We start from the raw sequence: 16,749 nt of genomic DNA on the forward strand, positions 1-16,749 counted from the left end.
TCACATGATTTGGGGGAGGGGGTGAAAAAAATACCGTTTTATACCGTGGAACCCCCATAAGTTACAAAAATACCGTGATACACATTTTTGGTCATACCGCCCAGCTCTAATGGAATACACAGTTAATTATGTTATTTCAAATGTAACTCTGACGCAACAGGTAGCCTAGGATTTTAAAAGTGAACAAGTTACCCACATAGAAAAGTAGAAGTTCAGCGCAGGATAACTGTGCAAATAAAAACTTCTACAATCTTCTATGAGTAAGGCTGGTTACACCGGCTGAAACGCGTAACCCTGTTTTCTGCTGTCCTGTGGCTTGAAGAATCAGTTTTTATTTGCACCGTTATCCTGCGCTGGACTTCTACTTTTCTACATTATCCTGGTGTTGGTTCACACAGTTCCGTGCGTCAGGTTATCTGGTCACAAGGTGAGCTGAGGAACTACCTATCTCTAAGTTACCCACATACATTTATATCTAAAGAAGTGTATAAAATCCAGGTGACCACAGTTAAATCTGAGCGATTTAGTCTGGGGTTATCATTTTTGCAAAATGCAGTCAGGTCTTATTACGAAAGGAGGATTACAAAGTCAACCAATACATTTAAATAATTCATAGTATAACCCGAGAGGTGCGGCTATCCAAGATTGCACATAATGAGACATGGATGTAATATAAAATGAATATATGTAATTAACGTTAAAGAACATCTGCGGCAAAAGACAACTTATCCCCTATCCACAGGATAAGGGATAAGTGTCTGATCGCGTGGGGTTCAACAGCTTGGCCTCCGTCTCTGGCAATCTCCCAAAAAGGCCCCGCATTGCCACTCTATGTGAGCAGCTAATGCGCGAAGAGTCAACCTCTCTAAGGTAGATGGTCCCCCCCCTCCCCATACAGCTCTATGGGAAAGGCGGGGAGGCACGAACACTCCCATAGAACTACATTGAGGAGGAGTTTTGGCCACAACATCACGCTGCGGCCGGCACGCCTCCTGCACGGCAGAGCCGTGGCCCCATGCAGGAGATCGCGGGGGGGGGGGGGGGTCCCAGCAGTCGGGTCCCCCGCTATCAAACACTTATCTCCTATCCTGTGGATAAGGGATAAGTTGTCCTTTGCTGCAGATATCCTTTGTGCTTCACTTTCCTGGTCAGATAATATAGAATATTTTGCCATTTTGTTATCTAAATAGGGAAGTACAGACATCGTTTAAAATGAATCATAGTTTAAATGGAAGAGATCATGTCCCCAGGGATAATCATGAAACTTACCTCTTCTTTTCATCATCCCCTGGTCTTTGTAGGCCACCATAAAGTTCATCAATGTAAATCTGGTACAGGCACTGCTCTTCAGAAACTGCATAGAACAAAAGTAAAGTGCAACAAACATTAATAAAAATAAAAAACATAGTATACATACAGAAACAAGTACAAAAAAAATGTAGATCTCAAGCTTTAAGCCATTAAAAGGGGTACTCCGCCCTGAGACATTTTATCCCCTATCCAAGGATAAGGGGGTAAGACGTCTGATCGCAGGGATCCTGCCGCGATCTCTCCTGCAGCACCCAAGTCATCTGCAGCACGGTGCAGAAGCTACTCCGTGCCTAATGACTCACGATACAAATTTTGTGATTTCAAGGCCCGGCCCCTCGTGACGTCCCACCCCCTTAATGCAAGTCTATGGGAGGAAGCGTGGCCGCCATCACACCCCCTCCCATAGATTTGCATTAAGGGGGCAGGGCATGACGTCACAAGGGGGCAGGCCACAACAGTACGGGATCATTAACATTTTGATAGTTCAGACATTTACGCATGCGGTATTACCAAATAGGTTTATTCATTTTTTTTTTTTTTTACGCTTTTTGGGGGTAGAACGGGAAAAGGGATGATTTTTATTGGGGGAGGGGATTTTTCACATTGTTTTAATGTCCCCATAGGGGACTATATACAGCAATTAATTGATTGCTAATACTGTTCAGTGCTATGCATATGCATAGCACTGATTAGTGTTACCGGTCATCTTCTGCTCTGCTGAATCTCAGACCAAAGCAGAAGACCCCAGGAAGGACAGAGACAGGTGAGGACCTGTCGCGCATGATGCAAGCACCGGTCCAGTGCATGAGTCATGTACAGGACGTAAATGTACGTCTTGGTGCGTTAAGTACCACTTCACCAGAACATACATTTACGTCCTGTGTCGTTAAGGGGTTAAAGAGGTTTTCCAGGACTTATGCTGCCAGCTTTGGTCATTGCACCTTTGGCTGGGCCCAAGATTAAAAACCATGTATCTGCATTAAGCATGTGTGAAAGTGACCTGAAGAAAGATCTTATATTCCTGAAATTACATGTGTACATAAATTGGTAACAATGAATATTTCTAAAATTGTTTAGGATCACAGGATGGCATTTACTCGAACAAGGAAACCAAATGTACTACACGTTAAAAAATAAAATAAAGTTTTACTTACTTCCAGCAAAATCATTCTGTACCAAACCACGGTAGCGTTCATAGTTACACTTTCGGTCATCAGCTTCCTGTTCTGGAGTTCTGGTAGAGGCAATAAAAGGCCATTGAAAAATAAATTTGGAATAGAGGTACAGTATGTAAAAGGCAATGAATGCCAAAATAAGGCCTGGCACAGTCTGGGAAACAGGAAAGAAATCTAAATGGAGCATAGATATGAGCATTTCTGCTCCATTCAATTCAAAGTATAACGAGAATGTAGGGAAAGTGTAGGAAGACAACTGTCAATATGCTATTATTTAATTTAAAAGAGAAATAACCATTGCTCACATTGTGGTAAGGAGAGGCGGTTTATATTCTGGAATATAATCTAGATGAGCTCGGACATCAAAGCGGTCAATCATGTTGTTAGGGTCTCCCTGCCAAGGCATCCTAAACAAAAGGAAAAAAAATTATACATAATATAAATAAAATGAGACATTATAGCGATATTATCAAACCGTATTTATGTATCAGGGTACTTACATGTTAACAGGGCTTTCGGCAGCAAGTGCAACAGCAGAATCCAAGTGAATCTTACAGGATCGTCCATGTACTTGAAGGAACTGAGCTGGGTCTTTTTTCTGTATTAAACAAAAGATTTTGTACAGCGTTAGCTACTTGAAAAAAAAAAAAAAATATTATGAAAATCATAAAGACCGGATATAAATGGCATAGGACATATGCATACATCCCAGCACGTTCGCACACTGGGACGTCTCCATACGTCCTAGCGATCTCCGGCACTGCAGCGGGAGTTCCGCCGGAGCAGAGATCACGCTGGTCCCAGCAGCATTGACCCCATAGATGCTGTGATCAATTCTGATCACGGCATCTATGGTGTTGACGAACGCGGGTCACCGTTGGTTGCTATGGCAGCAGGAGGTTAGATCATGACTGCCTGCTATGGAAGCCTGTGCGATCCAGCCAAAGGCTGGATCGCACAGGCTGTACAGTGTGCAGCAGATCGGGTCATACTGTGCTGCAGTACAAATGTATTGCAGCACAGTATAACCTGTAAAAAGTGTAAAGAAATTTTCCAGGTTTATTTCACAATAATTTGGATTTTTTCACCAAAAAATGCTGCATGTGTCAACAAAAATGCACCACTTTATATAAAGCACAATATGTCACGAAAAAACTCACACAGAATCGCTCTGCTCAGAAAAAGCGTTCTAAAGTTTTTACCATTTAAAAGAGACACATGACATGTAAAATAAAAAAAAATAAAAAAAGCCTGGTCATTAAGATAAAAAAAGTGGGTCCGCCCTTAAGGGGTTAACTGGCCACAAAATGTACAGGCAGGTGCTGTATCTCGGATGCAGGAAAAAGGGAGAAGACCAGGGGACAACCAAATGAAGGCGAATGGGAGCTGCAGGGGACTTTATGGCTAGGTATGTATGTATTTGTGTTTTTTTCCCCCTATTTTCCCCCTGCCCTTGCACCATTAGTTTTGAAAAAACACTGGATAACCCCTTTGACTGCTCCCAATCAGCAAAAAAGGAGATTTTTTAGACTTTCCGTAAAATCTCTCTCTCGAAGGATCCATTGGGGAACACAAACTCTGGGTATATGCTGCTGTCTCTAGGAGGTGTGACACTATGGTAACCAAAAAGTCAGCTCCTCCCAGCAGGATATACCCGCCTCCAGGCCACTGAGCAATTCAGTTTAGTCTCAGAGCAATAGGAGGAGACCGACAGGTCAAAAGGAAAAAAAAAAAAAACATGAACTGTCCGAGAACCAGAAGAAACAATAACTGAACACTCCCTCGGACAGATAACCGAAAAGGAACCCCAGAAAAAGGGAAGGAGCTGTGTCCCCCAATGGATCCTTTGAGAAAGAGATTTTACGATAAGTCTAAAAAATCTCCTTTTCTCTATCTGCTCCATTGGGGGACACAGACTCTGGGACGTACCAAAGCCGCCCCTTGGGTGGGCAGAGAAAAAAGGTCAGGCAGTCTGCTGTAGCACCGCCGCCTGTAACACCTTACGGCCCAGACTAGCATCAGCTGATGCAAAAGTATGAACCTGGTAGAATCTAGAAAAAGTTTGCAAAGACGACCAAGTGGCCGCTTTACAGATCTGCGAGGCTGAGGCCTTGTTTCGGAGAGCCCAGGATGCTCCCACAGACAGGGTGGAATGAGCCCTTGCAGGGGTAATCTTCCGAAATAGCACATCGGATCCACAGAGAAATGGTGGCCTTAGAAGCATGCTGTCCCTTACGACGGCCTTCAGCAAGGACAAAAAAAATAAAAAAATAAAGAATCGCACTGAAGAAAGGAAGAGGTGACTGAAAGATAAGTCCGAACAGCTCATATCACATCCAATTTGTGGGGCAGGCGCTCCCTGGGATGAGAAGGAGCAGGACAAAAGGATGGAAGGACGATGTCCTCGTTGAGATGAAAAGCAGAAACAACTTTAGGCAAGAAAGACTGATCTGGTCGGAAAACAACCTTGTCCTGATGAACTATCAGGAAAGGAGAACCGCAGGAGAGAGCTGCAAGTTCAGATACTCTCCTAATGGAGGTAATAGCTGTAAGAAAAGCCACCTTCCAGGATAGGAGGCGAAGGGGAACCTCCCTAAGAGGCTCAAAGGGTGCGTCCTGAAGAGCGCCTAGAACTAAGTTCAAGTCCCAAAGGGGAGAAGGGGATCGGTAAAGGGGTGGGGGCAGCATGTGCCACACCCTGAAGGAAGGTCTGGACATGCGAATTGGAAGCCAGAGGACGCTGAAAGAGAATGGAAAGGGCGGAAACCTAACCCTTAACGGAACTGAGAGCCAGCCCTCGTTCCAACCCCGACTGCAAAAAGGAGAGGAGACAGGGAATGGAAAAGGTAACTGGAGAAAAAGTCTGAGCTTCGCACCAACAAAAGTAAGCCCGCCAGGTGCGGTGATACATTTTTGCAGAGGAGGGCTTGCGAGCCCTGCGCATGGTGCGAATCACCTGAGAAGAGAATCCGCGGGCCCTTAGAACCGCGGTCTCAACCGCCACGCCGTCAAATGCAGCGACTGTAAATTGGGGTGGCAAAGGGGACCCTGTGACAGTAGGTCTGGACGAAGTGGAAGATGGAACGGAGTCCAGAAGCCAGACCACGTCGGCGTACCATGCCCTTCGAGGCCAGTCTGGAGCCACCAGAATGGCGGTGACTCCTTCTGCCTTGAGCTTCCTCAGAACCCTGGGAAGGAGGGGGAGAGGAGGGAACAGGTACGAATCCCGACCACGGAATTACTAGGGCATCCACGGCTAGAGCCAGAAGCTGAGCGCGCTTTATATCTGCTGGGTCCCGGATGCTATCAGCAACCAGGACCCGTGGCTAATACTGGACATCGCCTATCGGGCTAACGCAGGCGGATGTTGACAGCTCAGGCAGTGATTCGTTTGTACAACTACCAACCTGATTGGGCAGCCGCTAGGATGGTGTGTGATGTAATGCAGTATCACTCACATGGATTGGCCCAGGGACAAAAGGATGAGTATATATGAGTAAATAGTGATTGGTGTGATTGCATATAATGGGACACCTAGGATTGGTGCACAGATGGGCTCTTATTGGTTGACTGAATGATGAGGTCATGAGGGCACCACATAAAAGGACACATTTGGCCAGGACATCCAATGCTGTCAGTTTGATCTCCTTGATAAACCCACTCAAGTGGCAAAACATGTCGGGGTGTGACAGTTTATTGTTTTAAAAGCATCTCCACTGTGTCTAAAATATGAACAATATAAAAAGATTGAGAGGGGGTCAGGATAGGCGGGTGAGCCTTTAGACCCTTGCCTGCGGTGCACAGCATAACACGGTGATTGGTATTCCGAGTATCCACCAACGGTTATAGTGTACTGGCTAGCCTCTATTGGACAGCCAAATACATAAATGGCATTAGCATCTATATCTGATAGCCACATATATGAGTGGCATGATAAAATAGCAGTGCCTATATTGCAAGTGCAAGTCACAAGTGTCATACTATGGCAAAATATGTATCCATGTTGCAGGGTGATTGTTGTCATTTGTGATATATGTCCTGTAAAAAGTCCATTTGTATGTACATCTTGTAAATTCAATTACCCTTCCCGGTGAGTTTAGCATTTCAACAATAATTAATTCTCTTTTGATCAGGGCACCATGGAGCCTACATGTCTATCCAGGCTGGGTATAGGTGTGACTAATCCTAGCAGGGGGTTCATTAACACAGCTGCTCTATGACAGGAAAGGTAACACCATTTTAGCCAGCAAGGCACCAGCCTGGGTGTCAATAGATGAAAGATGTATGAAGTTGACCCAATTGGAAAATCCTATATTTTTCAATATTAAATATGGGGGTTAGGGAAGTGCGTCCCTGGCCCTATTATATATGGTTGAATTCTTCATCATTTCACCTTTAAAATTAGTCCTCACATGACCCTTGTGCATTGATCCCTGCCCGAACTGTATGCACTGGGTAAATCATACACAATAAGGGGGTCATGTCAGGTACCCCTAGAAAGAGGATTTGATGGAGAAACCAAATATTAGAAGATTATGTGGGTGCCTGGCCCATGATAGAAGACATTTTCTATTCTTTGGGCACAAAGGTATCATAAGGAAGTGGCAACATCTACCTCTCCTCCTTGTCCTGCCCAGGGGCTGAACATAGAGGTGTCTCCTGTCCATAGCAGGATATAAAACTGCAGACCTGGGGGGGACTAGGGGCGCTTGCATGGGGGGGGACAAGATCTAATTTTGGATGCCAGACGCCATTTCCTACCAGACCCCATGGGATAGACCTCTGTAACTTTCTGTAAGTAAGGATTCTATGTTTTTCCCCTTTATTTTATTTTCTGTGTGGTGAAACTTTGTCTTGTTAACATCTATTTTTACATGTACTGTGAATATTTCTCTTTCATAATAAATCATTCATTAAGTCCTGCCTTATGTCTGGTAAAACGGACGTACATTGTCCTTGAAGAGATTGAAGTTATAGTCTTAAATTTAACTTACCTGTTCGGCTACATTATAGATTCGGATTAATCTTTTTCCTGTTTTTATATACTACTGGGGATAGTAGATTATATTTGGGAATTGTAGCATATCCAGATTGGATTGATAGCTTCCTGTCGGCTTGAAATTGACAGGTGGTGGCAGCGATACCTTTAAACCCGTAAATGTACGTCCTGGTGAGGTGGTACTTAACGCACCAGGACGTACATTTACGTCCTGTGCATAACCGCGGGCATCGGAGCGATGCCCGTGTCATGCGCGGCTGATCCCGGCTGCTGATCGCAGCCAGGGACCCGCCGGCAATGGCCGACGCCCGCGATCTCGCGGGCGTCCGCCATTAACCCCTCAGGTGCCGGGATCAATACAGATCCCGGCATCTGCGGGAGTTCGAGATTTAAATGAACGAACGGATCGCCCGCAGCGCTGCTGCGGGGATCCGATCATTCAGAACGCCGGACGGAGGTCCCCTCACCTTCCTCCGTGCGGCTCCCGGCGTCTCCTGCTCTGGTCTGTGATCGAGCAGACCAGAGCAGGAGATGACCGATAATACTGATCTGTTCTATGTCCTATACATAGAACAGATCAGTATTAGCAATCATGGTATTGCTATGAATAGTCCCCTATGGGGACTATTCAAGTGTAAAAAAAAATGTAAAAAAATGTAAAAGAAAGTAAAAAAAAAAGTGAAAAATCCCCTCCCCCAATAAAAAAGTAAAACGTCCGTTATTTCCTATTTTACCCCCAAAAAGCGTTAAAAACATTTTTTATAGACATATTTGGTATCGCCGCGTGCGTAAATGTCCGAACTATTAAAATAAAATGTTAATGATCCCGTACGGTGAACGGCGTGAACGGAAAAAAAAAGTCCAAAATTCCTACTTTTTTAATACATTTTATTTAAAAAAAAATTATAAAAAATTTATTAAAAGTTTTTTTCTAAGCAAATGTGGTATCAAAAAAAAGTACAGATCATGGTGCAAAAAATGAGCCCCCATACCGCCGGAAAAATAAAAAAGTTATAGGTCATCAAAATAAAGGGATTATAAACGTACTAATTTGGTTAAAAAGTTTGTGATTTTTTTTAAGCGCAACAATAATATAAAAGTATATAATAATGGGTATCATTTTAATCGTATTGACCCTCAGAATAAAGAACACATGTCATTTTTACCATAAATTGTACGGCGTGAAAACAAAACCTTCCAAAATTAGCAAAATTGCGTTTTTCGTTTTAATTTCCACAAAAATAGTGTTTTTTGGTTGCGCCATACATTTTATGATATAATGAGTGATGTCATTACAAAGGACAACTGGTCGCGCAAAAAACAAGCCCTCATACTAGTCTGTGGATGAAAATATAAAAGAGTTTTTAGATGATTAGATGATTTTAAATGATTTTTAGAAGGCGAGGAGGAAAAAATGAAAACGTAAAAATTAAATTGTCTGAGTCCTTAAGGCCAAAATGGGCTGAGTCCTTAAGGGGTTAATTTGGGTGGGGTAAGAGGGATTTTTTTATCATTATTTTCGGTCTAGTGTAGACAAATAGTGATTTTATAGATAACCCTTCCACCCGCACGTCTCGGTTCGTGACAACAAGTGAGGGATATTTACCCTCTAAGTTCAGGAATTAATGTGAATGGGCAAGATAGGCCTAGTAAGGTCTGGTTTGGCACCATAGTGGCCAGACTCAAGTCAGTATCCATTGGTGGCTATATCTGATATAACCCAGAGGTGATAGTTCTCAGACACATAGAATGACACAAGTGGATTTGTGCTTTTAACGTGTTTCTCTCACCTTTTTGTGCAAATATTTAATAAAGTTTTATTTGTAGCACATGTAATATAGAGGTTTATTTAACCCCCTAGGGTTATATTATTGTTAGATGTCCTATATTAACCCTTTAGACGTGATTACACTGCTGGTTAGCTCAGCGGAGCTGTTCGTGACCGCCGCTGTGAAATTGGGAATCCAGGGACAACTGCACCATCATATGGTCTCACAAGGGGTCTGAGGATCTCATCTCGGTACCTAATGGCAGTCAGGCTACCTCTGGCAAGAACATTGAGGGCTGTGCAGCACCGCCAAAGAAATCCCACCCCACACCATTACTGACCCACCGCCAAATCGGTCATGCTGGAGGATGTTGCAGGCAACAGAACGTTCTCCACAGCGTCTACAGACTCTCACATGTGCTCAGTGAAGAGCACAGGGCACCAGTGGCGAATTTGCCAATCTTTGTGTTCTCTGGCAAATGCCAAATGTCCTGCACAGTGTTGGGCAGTAAGCACAACCCCCACCTGTGGACGTCAGGCCCTAATACCACCTTCATGGAGTCTGTTACTGACCATTTGAGTGGACACATGCAAATTTGTGGCCTACTGAAGGTCATTTTGCAGGGCTCTGGCAGTGCTCCTCCTTGAATAAAGGCGGAGTTAGCGGTCCTGTTGCTGAGTTGCTGCCCTCTTACGGCCTCCTCCATGTCTCCTGATGTACTGGCCTGTTTCCTGGTAACGTCTCCATGCTATTAACACTACGCTGAAAGACACAGCAAACCTTCCTGCCACAGATCGCATTGATGTGCCATCCTGGATGAGCTGCACTACCCGAGCCAATTGTGTGGGTTGTAGACTCAGTCTCATGCTACCACTAGAGTGAAAGCACTGCCAGCATTCAAAAGTGAACAAAACATCAGCCAAGAAGCATAGGAACTGAGAAGTGGTATGTGGTCATCACCTGCAGAACCACTCCTTTATTGGGGGTGTCTTGCTAATTGCCTAAAATTTCCACCTGTTGTCTGTTCCATTTGCACAACAGCATGTGAAATTGATTGTCAATCAGTGTTCTTCCTGAGTGTGATTGACTTGGAGTTACATTGTGTTAAGTGTTCCTTTTATTTTTTGAGCAGTGTATATGGTGTCATTTTACTGAAAAGTGCACTGCGTAGAAATCGGAAGCTCCCAGAGATTACAAAATGGTGTTTTTTTTTCCAATTTTGCCCCATAAATATTTTTTTCCTGGGCTCACCATAAATTGTGTGGTAAAATGATTGATGTCATTACAAAGTACAAATGGTGGTGCAAAAAAATAAGCCCTCATATGAGTCTGTAGGTGCAAAATTGAAAGAGTTACGATTTTTAGAAGGTGATGAGGAAAATAAAGTGCAAAAACTGAAAAACCTGTGATACTTAAGGGGTTACATTTTTTGATATTTTGTTTACTTACAATCTTTTCATAGTATTCTCGCCGGCGCTCAGCCCGCTTCTTATAATCCACCATCATCCCCCGGAGCTTCCGCTCGTGTTTACGAGCTTCATGCCACATCCTAGAACCGGTCTTCATCCGACACTTAACTGAGGAGAGATAAGAGTTTACACATATTTTAACAAATAATGGATATTGCTTATATAATATGAACCAAAACTTTGTAAAGACTAGGGCTGCACGATATGGGGAAAATGTGCGATTGCGATTATGGGCCTAAATATTGCGATTTCGATATGCAATGCGATATAATAAATAAATGTTGAAATTCCGCCATTTCATGTCCAATCTCCTCCATTTTACAACTATCCACCCATTTCACATCTACCCCTGTCACATTCTCCCCTCATGGTCACATCTTCCCCCCTATGTCACATTTCGTACTGTAGAAACACACTGGGTTTCCCGGCTGTTTTCAAATCTCCCACCTGATCCGGGAAACCCAGTGTGTTTGCTGCTGAAAAAGACCTTTCCCCATCAGCCAATCATTGGCTTGACATATGACACCGCTGCGGCCAGTGATTGGCTGAAAAGGGAAAGGTCCTACTGCTTGTATGGTAAAGAGGAGACACCGGACCGCATGGAGGGAAACTGCATCTGCAGGGACCGGGAGTAGGTGAGCAGAATAAATTTTTTCTCCCTGCACCCTTACCTTACTTAGCGCAGTGTTTTTCTACCAGGGTGCCTCCAGCTGTTGTGAAACTACTACTCCCAGCATGCCCAGACAGCCTGTGCCAGTCCAGGCATGCTGGGAGTTGTAGTTTTGCAACAACTGGAGGCACCCTGGTTGGGAAACACTGACTTAGTATTTAAATTTGTTTTTACCTGCTCTGGCCTGCAACAGCACACGGGAGCCGGTTCGAGCAGATAATCGCAAGTTTTCCCGGGGAGCTCTAGCGCTATATCGCAAAAAGCAAAAATCGTGATTCGATTGCTTTTGCGATATATCGTGCAGCCCTAGTAAAAACCAATATGATACACTATACATACATGTAATAGGCCAATATACTTAGAGTCAGGGCTGATTCTCGTTTTTCTGCTGCCTGAGAAAACTGAAAATCATCATAGAAAATCATAGGCAAGAAAGGTTTGCATGCAGAATACCTGCAGCAAATAACAGTACCAGGAAAGTGTACTGTATACCTGTATATAACAGTCAAACAGGCACAAAACCACTGTATTTCCAGCCCTGACTGCCTTGCATTCCGTGTTGGTGTCCAGCTGTCAGGTAAATGGAGCAAACAATACAGAATGAGAGACGAGGTGTAAACAGTACGATTTAGATCCACTCCATGGAATATGCTGTTCTTCAGGGACTTTGCAATCTGAAACGTGAGGCAAGATACTAATCTCGCCTCATGGCAGATATAGTGCTAATAATAAAATAAAGAAAGATTCCCTCACACATTGGAGTAGATTTCTACAGGCAGTGATGTTGTGGTACCATATCTCCATCAGAACTGTTCTCCCCAGGTGCCATACAGTTTACCAGATTTCCACCAAGTAACACTGAAAGCCTCTTTAGGGTGCTTTCACACTACGGAATTCCACGAGCAGAATTCCGTGGTGTGAACTTAACATTAGTGTGAATGGGTCTCCGCGAGACCCGTTCACACTGCGGAATTTCCGCCACTGAAATTGTTCTGAGCAAAGAAAGAACATGTTAATTCTTTGCGTGGATTCCGCGAGCACTGCATAGCCGTCAATGGTGACGGCTCAGTGGCCCGCGGCCCTAGCGCCGAAGCCCCGCTGGTGGCGGCCGCTAGGCAGAATCTCCGCTCGCGGAATTCAGTGAACAGAGATTCCGCAGTATGAACGCACCCTTAGGGTAAGGTCACATGTAGTGTATATGCAGCTTATTTCACGTTGCGCGAAATCCGCTGCCCAGCTAAGAAGACTATGAGCACACACACATGGTACTCCGCAGAAGCCTTGTGTGTGCAGTGAGGTTTGATGACAGACCCAAAGCAGGAATGTGACTGACACACAGGCTCACCTCCAAACCTTACTGCAAACAGTGCTGTAGTGGGGAAGCAATGTGTGTGTTCGCAGCAGAATCCGCAGCATATTTCCCACAGTGTAGGATGCGCTACTTGAGAGAGACCCTACCCTTATTGAAGGAATATGACATGCTGTTTAGTTCTGGGCGGTATACCAGTTCATACCGAAATCTTTTTCCTGCACGATTTGAATTTTTCCCATACCGCAATACTGGTTGCCCCCCCCCCCCCCCTCGAATGAATGAATCATCAGCCACATTGCACAGTCCCATCGGCGAAGCTGTTCTGCTTCTCCCCCCCCCCCCCCCCCAAATGAATTATCAGCCGCTGCACTGTACTGCACTATCCTGTGCCTATGCTGCAAAAAATAAAATAAAAAATAAACTTTAACTCACCTTCCTACGTTCCCCCGGAACCGGCCTCACGGTCCCTCCGCTGCTCTTGCTTCTTCCTGGGGATGGGAACGTCACAGAGCCGTCAGCCTATCACTGGGCGAATCGATGTCCTGCCTCGGCCGGTGATAGGCTGAGCACTTTGTCATGTAAGGAGCAGGCCGGCTCCTTACATGACAGTGGGCTCAGCCGATCACCGGCTGAGGCGGGACATCGCTGCGGCCGGTGATACGCTGACGGCTCTGTGACGTTCCCATCCCCAGGAAGCAGCATGAGGCTCGCATCGCTTGACCGTCAGGCCGGTACTGGAGAAACGGGGGAACGTAGGAATGTGAGTTAAAGTTTATTTTGTTTATTTCTGCAGCCCGGGCACAGGATAGTGCAGTACAGTGCCGCGGCTGATAATTATTTGGGGGGGGGGGGGGTTTGAGAGAAGCAGCGCTCGCGGGTCACATGATTGGGGGGGGGAGCTAAAGCCTTTGGCTGTCCGGGCATGCTGGGAGTTGTAGTTTTTCAAAAGCTGGAGGCACCCTGGTTAGGAAAAAGTAGATTTTTTTATGCTTACCGTAAAATCTCTCTCTCAGAGGATCAATTGGGGGGACACAGACCGTGGGTATATCTTGCTGAAACTAGGCATACAAAAAGAAGTCGGCGCCTCCTGGCAGGATATACCTTGCCTACTGACTCAGTTCAGTCCCAAAGCAGTAGGAGAGGACCAACAGAAAACAAACCAGACAAAAAAAAGAACCGAACACATCCCCTCGGACAGAAAAACCAAACCATAGTAACCAAAACAAAGGGGTGGGTGCCGTGTCCCCCAATGGATTCTCCGAGAAAGATTTAACTAAGCATAAAAAAAATAAAAATAATAATAATTCTACTTTTCTCGGTTATCTCCATTGGGAGACACAGAGACCGTGGGACGTACCAGAGCAGTCTCTGGGGTGGTAAAAATACCCAAAACAAAATCAGGCAGAGCCGCCTGCAAAACCTTGCGACCCAAACCGGTGTCAGCGGATGCAAAAGTGTGCACCTGGTAGAATCTGGAGAAGGTGTGCAAAGACGACCAAGTTGCCGCCTTGCATACTTGCAAGGCCGAAGCCCTATTGAGTAGCGCCCAAGAAGCCCCAACAGAAAAATCCGGCGATCCAGAGTAGACGGCAGCTTGTCCCACCAGGCCAAGATGGCCAGCTGGGGGAGGGCAACAGCAGAACTGGGCGAAAGGAACCGCCTCCATGGCCGCCACCGTCCGGCCCAGCACCTCCATGCAGAAATTAATTGGAACAGGAGAGGGGCGACGTAGTTGACGGACACTCTCCGACAGGGAGTGCAGCTTGTCCTGGGGAAGACGAACACTGGCAGCTATAGTGTCGAACAGGAGACCCAGAAAGACAAGGGACTGAGTGGGAGAAAGGTGGGACTTTTCCAGGTTGATCACCCAACTGAAAGCACAGTCTGCACAGTGAAATGAAGGCTCTCCAAGTTTTAGGACCGGGATGGAGCTTTGATCAAAAGATTGTCCAGGTAAGGGATGATCAAGATACCCCGGGCCCGAAGAACGGCAATCACCACCGCCATGACTTTGGTGAAAACCCTGGAAGCCGTGGCCCAGCCAAAAAGATAGAGCCACGAGCTGGAAGGGACCCACCGGAACAGCAAAGCGGACGAATCGCTGATGGGCAGGAAAAATGGGGATGTGCAGATAAGATTCCCGGATATCTACTGAGGAAAAAAACTCCCCTTGATCCATGGATGCGACCACCGAGCGAAAATGGTGTATAGCCGCAAGTGGCGCGTGACACTTGAGGTCCAGAATGGGGCGAGCAGAGCCCCCCTTCTTGGGGACTACAAACAGAATTGAATAGAACCCCGAAAAATGCTCCCCTGGAGGAACTGGAACAATCACTCAATGAGCAAGGAGGGTACTCAAAGCGACCTGAAATGCAGCTGCGAAAGAAGGGGAACGAGGAAGATGGGATCGGAAGAACAGTTCCCGGGGAAAAAGCGAACTCTATCCCGTAACCATCGGATATGATGTTCCGAATCCAGGAGTCCTGAACCTGAGCTAGCCAAATGTCCTGGAAAAGAGACAGATGTCCTCCCACTTAGAGAAGCAGCACCCATAGGTCACATGACTGGGGGGTGGAAAATACCGTTAACTTACAAAAATACTGTGCTACACATTTTTGGTCATACCGCCCAGCTCTAGCTTTGCATGCTTGGGAGGACAACCCGATGCAAAGGACCGAAAGGAAGCAGTCTTCTGACGGGGGTCAGAGCGGAGGGGTTTGTTCTGCGGCAGCAGAGAGCTTTTACCTGGAGTAGCTTTGGATATGATCTCATCATAGGCAGGGGAAGTCCCCGGCCTGAGTTGACTAGCGAGATCCGCCAAGTCCTCCCGAGGAGTGGAGGACAGGATGCCTTGGCGGAGCCGAGACGCCCAAACCGAGACGGCCTTGGATACCCAGGAGGAAGAAAAAGTAGTTAACAAGGACAAATCTGCCGCTTCGAAGGCAAACTTTGCCAAGTTCTTGATCTTCTTGTCCTCCAGATCCTTAAAAAGACGCTGCACCCGCCAGAGGCAGAGTAGTCGACTTGGACAGACGCAAAACCGGAGGATCAACTGCCGGCGGCATCGTCCACTTGGAAACCAGATCCAGAGGAAACTGAGCTTGAAACTTCTTGGTTCCCTGGATGCTTCCAAGCTGTGTCCAGCAAGGCGTCAAATTCAGCATGAGAACTGAAAGCCTTAGGGGAATGCCAAGAGAGGCGAAAAGAAACTTCCGGATTAGGATCCGAAGTTTTTGGGTCCTCCAGATGAAAAAGTGTCCCTGATGGCTGACACCAAGCTGTCCACCATATCAGACACCAGAGTGGTCCTCATGATCAGAGGTGGATTCCAACCCGTCATCCCCTACTTCCCCTGGAGAGTGGGAGCATAGGGTGGTAGCCTAAGACTTAGGCGAGAATCGGGCGAAAGTAAAACAGAAGAGCCGGCCACGCAACCGCAGACCAGCTGACAGGCACTATGGTCGGCGCACCAGAGAACAGATAGGCTGCTGGCCAAAAGTAAGAAATGTCGGGGAGGTAGAACGGGAGGGAGCTGCCCCGAGATCCCCAGAGCCCCAAAAATGCTGCAATAAAAACCAGAGCCCCCATCCCTGCCACCTAAATAATGAAGAAATCCCCCTGGTGCCCTTGAATGAGGATGAGGGAAAAAAATTCCCCTGAGGTAGAAACATGAGAAGGGAAAGGGAGAGGGGGATAAATACTCACCCTGTGTCCTGCACACTCACCCAAGATGTCTTAGGCCAGCTATGGTCACCTGCGTCAGGTCAGGCCGAGACAGCGGGACGAGCAGGGAAGATAGAGGGCCCCGGACCCAAGGTGCAACCCCAGGTGCTGGCTGTTGGTGGGAAGGGGGTTAACCATGCATACTCTATGCCCCGTGCCCCTTAACCGCATATGAGGGAACAGGTAGCGCCATGCTCCTGAACCCCCACCTGAACATCAGAAAAGAAAAAGGAGAAAGAACCTAAATACCTAGAACCTAGCTAGAAAATAAAAGAAGATGACCAGGTATGGAAAACTCCAGACCTGCGTCTGCCTCCTACT

The 16,749-nt window shown here is 46.1% G+C and overlaps 1 protein-coding gene across 4 annotated transcripts in view; it reads right to left on the reverse strand.

Moving 5' to 3' along the window:
* The window catches only part of CLASRP (CLK4 associating serine/arginine rich protein), a 58,154-nt gene that overhangs the window by 38,151 nt on the left and 3,254 nt on the right, over positions 1-16,749 (reverse strand). For all 4 annotated transcript variants that reach the window (XR_008847987.1, XM_056540612.1, XM_056540613.1 and 1 more), the window contains exons 2-6: positions 10,704-10,831; positions 2,987-3,084; positions 2,792-2,893; positions 2,466-2,545; positions 1,270-1,354 (exon numbers count right to left, since the gene is read on the reverse strand). Coding sequence is in view for 3 of the 4 variants with exons in the window: in XM_056540611.1 (XP_056396586.1) it covers positions 1,270-1,354; positions 2,466-2,545; positions 2,792-2,893; positions 2,987-3,084; positions 10,704-10,831 (493 nt within the window). In the remaining variant the exon portion in view is untranslated. The remainder of the gene's footprint in view (positions 1-1,269; positions 1,355-2,465; positions 2,546-2,791; positions 2,894-2,986; positions 3,085-10,703; positions 10,832-16,749) is intronic.

The sequence above is a fragment of the Hyla sarda genome, chromosome 9 (assembly GCF_029499605.1).
Source record: "Hyla sarda isolate aHylSar1 chromosome 9, aHylSar1.hap1, whole genome shotgun sequence".
NCBI lineage: Eukaryota > Metazoa > Chordata > Amphibia > Anura > Hylidae > Hyla > Hyla sarda.